The following is an 11,897-nucleotide window of genomic DNA, read 5'->3' on the forward strand; positions in this document are numbered from 1 at the left end:
GTTAACAGGTCCTAACGCTGCTTTTTCACTACCGCTACTATTACGAGTCTTGCAGGTTTAGGGGCACCGCACACTTCTTTGGCCTTACTGCAAACCGACTTACATAAAGTTTGTAAACCCTTTTTTCTATGGGACTTCCATAGCGCTGGTATTACGAGTTTGTCCTGGGAGGCCAAAAAGTGAGCGGTACACCCTCTACCTCCAAGATTTGTAACGCATTCTAAAGTCAGTAGTTATGAGTTTTACACTACAACGCCGTAGCAAAAAACTCATAACTAAAGTGCTAAAAAGTACACTAACACCCATAAACTACCTATTAACCCCTAAACCAAGGCCCTTCCGCATCGCAAACACTATAAAAAAAAATGTATCCCCTAATCTGCCGCTCTGGACATCGCCGCCACTAGAATAAACATATTAACCCCTGAACCACCGCACTCCCGCCTTGCAAACACTAGTTAAATATTATTAACCCCTAATCTGCTGCCCCAACATCGCCGCCACCTACATTATACTTATTAACCCCTAATCTTCTGCTCCGGAAATCGCCGCCACCTACATTATATTTATTAACCCCTAATCTGCTGTCCCCAACATCGCAGCCACCTACCTACATTTATTAACCCCTAATCTGCCGCCCCCAACGTCACCGCCACTATTCTAAATTTATTAACCCTTTAAACCTAAGTCTAACCCTAACCCTAAAACTCCCCAACTTAAATATAATTTAAATAAATCTAAATAAAATTGCTATCATTAACTAAATTATTCCTATTTAAAACTAAATACTTACCTATAAAATAAACCCTAAGATAGCTACAATATAACTAATAGTTACATTGTATCTAGCTTAGGGTTTATTTTTATTTTACAGGCAAGTTTGTATTTATTTTAGCTAGGTAGAATAGTTATTAAATAGTTAATAACTATTTAATAACTACCTAACTAAAATAAATACAAATTTACGTGTAAAATAAAACCTAACCTAAGTTACACTAACACTACACTACAATTAAATAATTTACCTACATTAAATACAATTAAATAAATTAAATTAAATTAGCTAAATCACAAAAAAAATACTAAATTACAGAAAACAAATTACAAGATATTTAAACTAATTACACCTAATCTACTAGCCCTATCAAAATAAAAAAAGCCACCCCAAAATAAAAAAAACTCCTAGCCTAAACTAAACTATCAATAGCCCTTAAAAGGGGCTTTTGCGGGGCATTGCCCCAAAGAAATCAGCTCTTTTACCTGTAAAAATAAAATAAAAACATCCCCCCAACATTAAAACCCACCACCCACACAACCAACCCCCCAAATAAAAGCCTGACTAAAAAAACCTAAGCTCCCCATTGCCCTGATAAGGGCATTTGGATGGGCATTGCCCTTAAAAGGGCATTTAGCTCTATTGCAGGCCCAAAGCTCTAACCTAAAAAATAAACCCACCCAATACACCCTTAAAAAAATCCTAACACTAACCCCCGAAGATTCACTTACCGGGAGAAGCCTTCATCCAAGCGGCAAGATGTTCTCAACAAAGCCGGCAGAAGTGGTCCTCCAGACGGGCAGACGTGGTCCTCCAGATGGGCAGAAGTCTTCATCCAGACGGCATCTTCTATCTTCATCCTTCTGGCGTGGAGCGGATCCATCTTCAAGACATCCGACGCAGAGCATCCTCTTCTTCCGACGGACTAACGCCGAATGAAGGTACCTTTAAGTGACGTCATCCAAGATGGCGTCCCTTAGATTCCTATTGGCTGATTGAATCAGCCAATAGGATTGAGCTTGCATTCTATTGGCTGTTCCAATCAGCCAATGGAATGCAAGCTCAATCTTATTGGCTGATCCAATCAGCTAATAGGATTTTTTCTACCTTAATTCCGATTGGCTGATAGAATTCTATCAGCCAATCGGAATCAAAGGGACGCCATCTTGGATGACGTCATTTAAAGGTACCTTCATTCGTCGTTAGTACGTCGGAAGAAGAGGATGCTCCACGTCGGATGTCTTGAAGATGGAGCTGCTCCGCGCCGGAAGGATGAAGATAGAAGATGCTGTCTGGATGAAGACTTCTGCCCATCTGGAGGATCACTTCTGCCCGTCTGGAGGACCACTTCTGCTGGCTTCATTGAGGACATCTTGCTGTTTGGATGAAGACTTCTCCCGATAAGTGAATCTTCGGTGGTTAGTGTTAGGATTTTTTAAAGGGTGTATTGGGTGGGTTTATTTTTTAGGTTAGGGTTTTGGGCCTGCAAAAGAGCTAAATGCCCTTTTAAGGGCAATGCCCATCCAAATGCCCTTTTCAGCGCAATGGGGAGCTTAGGTTTTATTAGTTAGTATTTTATTTGGGGGGTTGGTTGTGGGGGTGCTGGGTTTTACTGTTGTTTTTTTTTTGTTTTTTTTACAGGTAAAAGAGCTGATTACTTTGGGGCAATGCCCCGCAAAAGGCCCTTTTAAGTGCTATTGGCAGTTTAGTTTAGGCTAGGGGTTTTTTTTATTTTGGGGGGGGGGGCTTTTTTTATTTTTATAGGGCTATTAGATTAGGTGTAAATAGTTTAAATATCTTGTAATTTGTTTTTTTTTCTGTAATTTAGTGGGGGGGTTTGTGGTTTAGCTAATTTAATTTAATTGTTTTTAATGTAGGTAATGTATTTATTTGTAGTGTAGTGTTAGGTGTTAGTGTAACTTAGGTTTTATTTTACATGTAAATTTGTATTTATTTTAATTAGGTAGTTATTAAATAGTTAATATCTATTTAATAACTATTCTACCTAGTTAAAATAAATACAAACTTGCCTGTAAAATAAAAATAAACCCTAAGGTAGATACAATGTAACTGTTAGTTATATTGTAGCTAGCTTAGGGTTTATTTTATAGGTAAGTATTTAGTTTTAAATAGGAATAATTTAGATAATGATAGTAATTTTATTTAAATTATATTTAAGTTAGGGGGTGTTAGGGGTTAATAAATTTAGAATAGTGTCTGCGACGTTGGGGGTGGCAGATTAGTGGTTACTAAATGTAAGTAGGTTGCAGCGACATTGGGGGCGGCAAATTAGGGCTTAATAAATATAATGTAGGTGTTGGCGATGTTGGGGGCAGCAGATTAGGGGTTAATAAATATAATGTAGGTGGTGGCGATGTCCGAAGCAGCAGATTAGGGGTTAATAAGTATAATGTAGGTGTCGGTGATGTTGGAGCGGCAGATTAGGGGTTAATAAGTGTAAGATTAGGGGTGTTTAGACTCGGGGTTCATGTTAGGGTGTTAGGTGTAAACATAACTTTAGTTTCTCCATAGGAATCAATGGGGCTGCGTTACTGAGATTTACGCTGCTTTTTGGCTGGTGTTAGACTTTTTCTCAGACGGCTCTCCCCATTGATGTCTATGGGGAAATCATGCACGAGCACGTATGACCAGCTCACCGCTGACTTAAGCAGCGCTGGTATTGGAGTGCGGTATGGAGCTCAATTTTGCTCTAAGCTCACTTCTTGTCTTTTAACGCCGGGTTTGTAAAAACCTGTAATACCAGCGCTGTAGGTAAGTGAGTGGTGAGAAAAAACTTCACGATAGCACCGCACAGCTCAAAACGCAAAACTCGTAATCTGGCCGACAGTTACCCAGAGACCTGCATACATTGACATAGCCGCATAATGATGATGAAGCTTTAGATGTTAGGCTATGGTTGGTTGAGAAGTTTCTGAAGCACACAGGATAGATACACAGTGTTAATGGTTCATTTTAATGTGGTTGCAGTAAAAAGCTTCAGTTCACTGAGTAAACTTCATACCAAATACCATTTGCATTTTCAGTCTCACAAGTGATTAGTACTGGAATGAATGTGAAAATGAATCTCTCATGATTTAGATGAGATCATAGTGGGCTCTAGAGGGTGCATGATAGAGTGTGCAATAAAAAACACTTTCCAATTTACTTCTGTTATAACATTGACTTATTATTGGTATCCTTTGTTAAAACGTAGCTCTTTTCCACCGGAGCATACCTAGGTAGCCTCAGAAGCATGCTTGTGTCTCCAGAACTATATTTTAGCAGTTTGCTACAATGCTTTAATAATGTTATAAATATAGTGCTCAAGATACATGCACACTCCTAAGTAATCTTAATCAAATCATGCAAACAGATAGCTGGAGGGGGGAGGAGAACAGAGAGGTAGAGAGATATTTCTGTTTTTTTATTCCTTTTATTTTTTTATTTATTTTTTCTCCTTTTCCTAATTTTTTGTAGTTGAAGTTATCGTCACTATTTCTTTATTATGATTCAAACAGAGAGTAACAGGGTATAATGACAATAAACAACCAAGTGTGGTTTATACTATGTTATGTTTTATTTTATATCTTTTTGTGTTTATATTGTTTGAATACTCCTACCGTATATTTAACACAGCAGCAATATGCCTCTTAGGAGTATATGTAAGCTTATGCTATAATAAGTTATGAGGAATATTTCTTTTGTGTGCAAGCTTATATTTAATGGAAGATATAAAAGTAGAATGTGATGAACCTACTAATATGACTGTATAACTCAATGTAAACTAAATAATGTTAAGATTTTTTTTGTTAAAATATTGTCGTTTTGTATATGGTCTGCTATGATATTGTATATGGTCTGCTATGATAATGTATAAACCCTGTAATTCCTAATAAAAAAAATTATACCAGAAAAGATACATGCACACTCCTGAGCCTACCTCAGTATGCTCTCAAGGAAAGAGCCATGCTTGAATAAAGGATAGAAGAGAAATTCTTTTAAAATTGAAACACATCCTGTTACAGAGTAGGATGCTTTCAAGCTGAGTGACAGCTCACATTTTGCCTTTTGTTTACAGGCCTCCGTTAAGCCCAAGTGTGGTCGTCTAGTTGGGTTTTCTTCAGGAGGAGAGAATCCTCATGGGGTCAGAGCTGTCACCAATGGACAGAGGTGTGCAGTGGCCTTGTGGTTCACATTAGATCCAATGTACAGAGAACTGGTGAGTAATTAATTTATATTCTGTCAGATACATAGCAATAGAGGGACACTGTACCCAAAATTTTTCTTTTGTGATTAAGATTGAGCATGAAATTTTAAGCAACTTTCTAATTTACTCCTATCATCAAATTTTCTTCATTCTCTTGGTATCTTTGTTTGAAATGCAAGAATGTAAATTTAGATGCCGGCCCATTTTTGGTGAACAACTTGGGTTGTCCTTGCTGATTGGTGGATAAATTAATCCACCAATAAAAAAGTGCTGTCCAGAGTACTGAAACCAAAAAAAGCTTAGATGCCTTCTTTTTCAAATAATGATAGCAAGAGATCGAAGAAAAATTGATAATAGGAGTAAATTAGAAAGTTGGTTAAAATTGCATGCTCTTTCTGAATTACAAAAGAAAAAATGTAGGTACAGTGTCCCTTTAACAAGGCCAACCATACTTTGTCTATAAGATTAGAATGTTATCATACTGTTGTATACTGTATGGTTGTAGTGAGAATCTTTATCTCCAACGCAACTCTACAGTGTACATTGTTCTAGATGTAATTATTTTTTTATTTTAATAATTTACTTTACAGGAGATTTAAAGATACATTATAATGTGTGTGATTTATATCTTAATCAAATAATGTTGACCCAGCAATGACCTATATTAACAAGTAATTAACTGGTATGAATACACTTAAAGCATTCTATGTTGGACTGCATGGATCTGGAATGTACAAATGGCATGGATACTTGAAATTTGGCTTTTATTCCATTTAGTTAAGATAAAAGTAAATTTAAAACCAAATTGCAATCACAATTAAGAGCCTTATACTCTATAGTTGTTAATAAGTGGGGATGGTAGGTGTCCGTCTCTGGTTGTCAGGGTTGTCAGGGTCACACAGATATGCCAGGATCACTTGCTCTTGTTTATGTGCTGCACGCATGTATTTACAAGTCTGGTAATGTGGCAGGTGTTATTCTTTTTCCAATATTCACTATTTGCATGCATGCGGTTCTCGCCTTCCTAGTGGTCATGTCATAGAATGCTTTTTTTGTGCAATTATACAGGTAAACATACACATTGCTCACCTGTTGCTAGTCACGCAATTTGGCCTTTCTAAGTAGTGTCAGTCGGTCTTTGCGTTGCTTGTTTGTTTGGCCAGTTTCCAGCAACCTAGCTCTTATTTCTTGTTCTATGTCTGTTTGTACCTAGCCTGCCCTATCTTCGGATTGTTTAAAGACCTTCCCTTGCCTGCCGTCTGCTTTTCGACTCTTGCCTCTCTGGCCCCTGTTGTTTCCAAGTATACTTTTGTCACAGTCACTTCCGTTTAAGGAATCCCTCCACCTGATGCTGACTAGTGGCCAAGAATAGGGAGGGTGAACATGAACAGGGTAGTGTTAGTGGCATTCCTGACATTACATACAAGCCAGAAATATGTTAGCGGCCACAAGAGTTGACTCCCAATTGGAGGAGCTAGCACAACATATGTCAGAGCTTAGCCAACTGGCTCCGGGAGGCCTTTCTCAGCTGCAAAACTAAGTGTTTCGGCTACAACCCACAGTACTGGAAGTATACCTGTAGCTAGTACTTCCACAACTACCTCTTCTTTCACTGCATTTAAACCTGATCCACATATATCTCTTCCAACTAATTTTTCTGGGGACCGTGCTAGGTATAGAAGTTTTAAGACATCCTGCCAGCTATTGTTCTCACTTAAACCACATAACTATGCCACTGAGTTTCTAAAACCACCAGCTCCTGCAGACTGACTATCTCTGTCTTCTTTCTTTGGATTCCTTTTTTGGACCATAGATATCTTATATGAAGATCCTCAATTAACCTTTACTACTGATACTAATCTACGCTTTCTATAGCAAGGTAACTGAAATGTAATTTTCCACAGGACTGAGTTTAGATGCCGGTCTGCTTCATGTGATTGGAATGAAGCAGCCATTTGGAAACAATTTCACTTTGGATTATCTGAAGCAATTAAAGATCAATTGGCTCAAGTCGAGACTCCTACTTCTCTGGAAGCTTTTGCCTTGCTGGCCATACATATTAAACCAATAGATGCAAGAGCGCAGACTAGAGAGATGTAATCTACATGTACGTGCAAAAAAATGCCTCCTGTTTGACAGGCTCCACATTTTCATCCTCCTATTCCTTTAGCATAAGTAGCTATGTCTGAAACTATGGAGATTGGTACGGCCAGGGCACCTCTTTCAGCTGAAGAACAGGCTAGAAGGAAAATGCTGAACCTTTGTATGTACTGTGGTGTTGCCAATCACTTGATTCGCTCTTGTCCTTTAAGAGGCCATTGCTCTTCTGGTGAGTCTCAGCTCCAGCCATGACCTCTCCTTACAACATCAGTTTCAGTGGGATCAGCAACTTATACACATAGTAACAATTCATGACTTGGAAGCTACAGGCTACTTCATGGATAATACATTTGCTATCCAACTTCATATAACAAAGCTGTCTAAATCCACTCCTGTGCCTATATGGGTTATAGATGGATCCTCCATAAAATCTGGACCAGCTACTCATCAAACTGTTTCTTTACTTAAAGTTATTCAACCTGGGCATACAAAATACTTATAGTTCTTTTTCGTCCAGTCACCTATATTTGAACTAGCACTGGGTCTACCCTGTCTTCATCTACATATTCCAGTGGTAAATTGGGCATCCAGGACCATTTATTTTCCTTTTTCTGAATGCCATGCACAATATGCTATGTTAACTGAAGGTTCTATTCCTGAAATTACTTTTACTTAACAAGAGCAGCAGATCCCATAGGCTTATATGTCTTTTCAATATGTGTTCAGGTTCAGCAAAAAAAAAGTCCAAAGTTCTTCCTCTCCATTGGACATATGACTGCCCTATAAATATTCTTCCTGGAGTACCAATAACCTATGGCCATATCTACCCACTTTCGGAGACAGAATTGGCCACTTTTTAAAGCTTATTTGGATGATAACCTTGCAAGGGTATTCATAAGCCCCTCAACTTCTGCTGATGGCGTATCTTTTTTGTGGGTAATAAGGATGGTTCCCTACAACCTTGTATTGACTATCATCAACTAAATAACATTGCAGTAATGTTGGAGCATGTGAACCATCTGCATGTAGATGCCCTCATTCTAGTATTTCATTTTGTTCATCTGGATTGTCCGGGAGTTGTCCAGAAGCAACCTTTTAGGAGGGGGCACTGTCCGGTGTATATATCTGGTTGTCTGTTTGTGTGGCTAAGTGGGGATTACTTGGTTGTGTTCATGTGCTGCATAGACAATTCCAGGCCTGGCAATGTGGCAGGTGTTCTTTCTTGTTCCAATATTCGCTATCCCCATGCAAGCGCTTTTCGCCTTCTGAGTGGTCGGCTTCATAGAATAAATTGTTTATGCGGTTATACATTTAACCATACACATTGCTCACCTGTTGCCCATTGGCCTTTATAAGTAGTGTCAGACCGTCTTTGCATTGCTTGTTAGTTTGGCCAAGTTCCAGCAATCTAGCGCTTTTTCCTTGTTCTCAGTCTGTTCGTACCTTGACCTATCCTGACCTTGGATTGATTAATGACCTTGCTTTGCTAGCCACCTGCTCTGACCTTGCATTGTTTAATGACCTTCCCTTGCTTGCCGTTTGCTCTTCCTCCTACTCTTGCATCTCCAGCACCTGTTGTTTCCAAGTATACTTTTGTTGTAGTCACTCCTGTTTAAGGAATCCCTCCACCTGATGGCAACTAGCAGTCAGTAATAGGGAGGGTGAACTTGAACAGGGAAGTGTTAGTGGTATTCCTGACACTACTAAAATTTGACTCCCAATGGAAAGATAAATTATTTATTAGAATCATTGTTGGCATAAAGTTTATATACTTACCATAGCTAAGTAGGATCATCATTGTTTCCCCTTTACTAGTAATGCCACCTTAATGAGGCCAACCATACTTCTGTCTACAGACCCCTTATATTTCAATAGTGTGAGTTTAGGGGAAGCTTCCAAGTGGCAACTATGATAGGCAGCAGTACTGGAGGCAGTATATGAAAAGATTATACCTTACAATATATTTACTGACATTTCTTCTGATTGATTCCAAAGGCATAAAGCTTCAGTATATGTAATGATGAACTCAGTGCGATTTGCTTAGTTAATCTTTAAGTCCTACCTGCTGTACCAATCCAGAATACTGAGGCCTTCTGTTGCCCATTACGGAGGTAGGCTTTCAACATCTCCCCCCATAAACATAGTAAGAAGTGAAATGATACTGCTACAATTCCTGCATAACCGAAACATACACTGATCAGCCACAAAATTAAAACCACTGAGAGGTGAAGTGAATAACATGATTATATTGTTACAATGGCACCTGTCAAGGGGTGGGATATATAAGGCAGCAAAGGAAATTTCATGTGTTGGAAGCAGGAAAAATGGGCAAGTGAAAAAATCTGAGTGACTTTGACAAGGGACAAATAGTGATGGCTAGACAACTGGATCAGAGATTCTCCAAAACAGCAAGTCTTGTGGGGTGTTCCCGGTATGCAGTGGTTAGTACCTACCAAAAGTGGTGCAAGGAAGGACAACCAGTGAACTGGCGTCAGGGTCATGGGCGCTCAAGGCTCATTGATGCACGCGGTGAGCAAAGGCTAGCCCGTCTAGTCTGATCACACAGAAGAGCTGCTATAGCTAAAATTGCTGGAAAAAAATGAATGCTGACTATGATCTAAAGAAGACACAGTGCATCACAGTTTGCTGCTTATGGCGCTGCGTAGCCGCAGACCGGTCAGAGTACCCATGATGACCAGTGTCCACCACTGAAAGAGCCTTCAATGGTGACGTGAGTTTCAGAACTGGACCATGTAACAATGGAAGAATGTTGCCTGGTCTGATGAATCACATTTTCTTTTAGATCAGGTGGATGGCCGGGTGCATGTGCGTCATTTTCCTGGGGAAAAAATGGGAGCAGATTGCAATGTGAGAAGAAGGCAGGCCGGCTGAGGCATTATTATGCTCTGGGCAATGTTATCCTTGGAAACCTTGGGTCCTGACATTCATGTGGATGTTACTTTGACATGTACCACCTACCTAGAGATTGTTGCAGACCACGTACACTCCTTCATGGCAATGATGTTCTCTGATGGCAGTGGTCTCTTTCAGCAGGATAGTGCACACTGCAAAAAATGTTCAGGACTAGTTTGAGGATCATGACAACGAGTTCAAAATGTTGCCTTGGCCTCCAAATTCCCCAGATCTCAATGCGATTGAGCATCTGTGGGTTTTAATGGGACAACAAATCTGATCCATGGAGGACTTAAAGGATCTGCTGCTAATAACTTGGTGCCAAATACCACAGGACACATTGAGAGGTCTTGTGGAGTCCATACCTTGATGCATCAGAGCTATTTTGGTAGCATGAAGGGGACCTACACGATATTAGGAGGGTTTTTTAATGTTGTGGTTGAACAGGTGTAGCGTTGCTTCCTTTTCTTGAGGCTGATCAATACACTAGTATCAAGACTAATCTACAGGAATTCATGGATTCAGGATTAATTTGCAATTGACAGAAAGTTTTGTGATAAAGCTGACCCCTACAAATGATAGCGATCATGATTTGTCTCTATAATCAGAACATCAGACAATAATATCAGCTGATGTTGATCTTACAGTATCTGTGTCCAGGACAGCAGAGAGGGATCTCAAATCTTTGAATGTCCCCTTGGCTCTGAATTGCAATGGTGGAGTTTATTATATGCCCCTTATGGTAAGTGTCAGAGGGGAAGAATTACATACCTTTATAATGCTCATTTTGAATGTGATATGTAGCACCAAAGTGTGTAGCTCAGACAGTAGTCATGCCATTTCTAAGAGAGCTACAAATAGAGTGTCACAAAGAAGAAGCAGGGTGAATGCCCAGCTAGGGAGAGATCTGGGTGAGTAAAATGCTGTATATGTAATGATTTATAATTAATATATATGATGATGTTCTGCCTATGTTTCATGCCTCAATAGAAAAATAAATAGTTATGGAAGTTCAATTTTGTTTTGTTTGGGGTTTTTTCCCCTACATTTTCACATACAAGGCTTCTGAATTGCCAGTTAAAATCAGACAGAATCGGCTCTAACGTGTTTTACAATATTGAGGTTTTATCGTTATTCTGTCTCCCAGCAATGGCCTATTGATCTTTTTATTTCTGATATAAACACATACAGTATAATCACAGTTTAGTTAGAAATGACGCATTTGTTCTTTTTTCAGGAACGGCTGCAGGCAGATGAAGTTATACGGACACTGGATAAAGAAAGTCATGGTGGTGGTGGAGGAGCACAGGAAATGGCTATCAACCCCAGGGATGAGCTATAACAGGGATATATTTTTTTAAAAAAAGTATTTATTAATTATTAATAATCTTATTAGAATGGATTTATTTTTGTACAAAACAAATATGTAATTTAAATGATAAATGGAAAACACAGTGCTCAGAAAATGATTTGTTCCATATAAGTGTTTGTCTTTTTATTCTGAATGTTACACTTGTATTGTTTTTGTAACAAAACATTATGATGGAATGTAATTTAATGCTTGTTTTTTATGTTTGGTGATTTTATTTATGTGTTTATCAGAATATAGTTTAACTTTATTTTGCAATAACCAAATTGCAGCCTCTACTGATGATACAGATTGTTAGCTACTGTGTTGATGTGTTACAGTATATACCTGTACTGTCAATGATGACAATATGTTTTTCAGGTCTTCATCAAAATTATATGCAAAAAAATAGAAAATATATGTTTGTGTATGTATATATATATATATTATCCCAGAAAGAGCAAGCACATCAAACAGTTTTTAGCAGCAGCCAGGGTGCACTTTAAAAGTTATCCACAAGTCAAGCAAAAAAGGCACTCACTGTTCACATAAAA

General features: G+C 38.7%; 1 protein-coding gene across 2 annotated transcripts in view; it reads left to right on the forward strand.

The window, feature by feature from the left end:
- The window catches only part of P3H2 (prolyl 3-hydroxylase 2), a 268,946-nt gene extending 257,602 nt beyond the window's left edge, over nucleotides 1–11,344 (forward strand). For both annotated transcript variants that reach the window (XM_053710243.1, XM_053710244.1), the window contains exons 14-15: nucleotides 4,854–4,994; nucleotides 11,233–11,344. In XM_053710243.1, coding sequence (XP_053566218.1) covers nucleotides 4,854–4,994; nucleotides 11,233–11,337 — 246 coding nt within the window. In that variant the 3' untranslated portion in view covers nucleotides 11,338–11,344. The remainder of the gene's footprint in view (nucleotides 1–4,853; nucleotides 4,995–11,232) is intronic.
- The last annotated feature ends 553 nt before the right edge of the window (nucleotides 11,345–11,897 follow it).

The sequence above is a fragment of the Bombina bombina genome, chromosome 4, assembly GCF_027579735.1.
Source record: "Bombina bombina isolate aBomBom1 chromosome 4, aBomBom1.pri, whole genome shotgun sequence".
Lineage (NCBI taxonomy): Eukaryota > Metazoa > Chordata > Amphibia > Anura > Bombinatoridae > Bombina > Bombina bombina.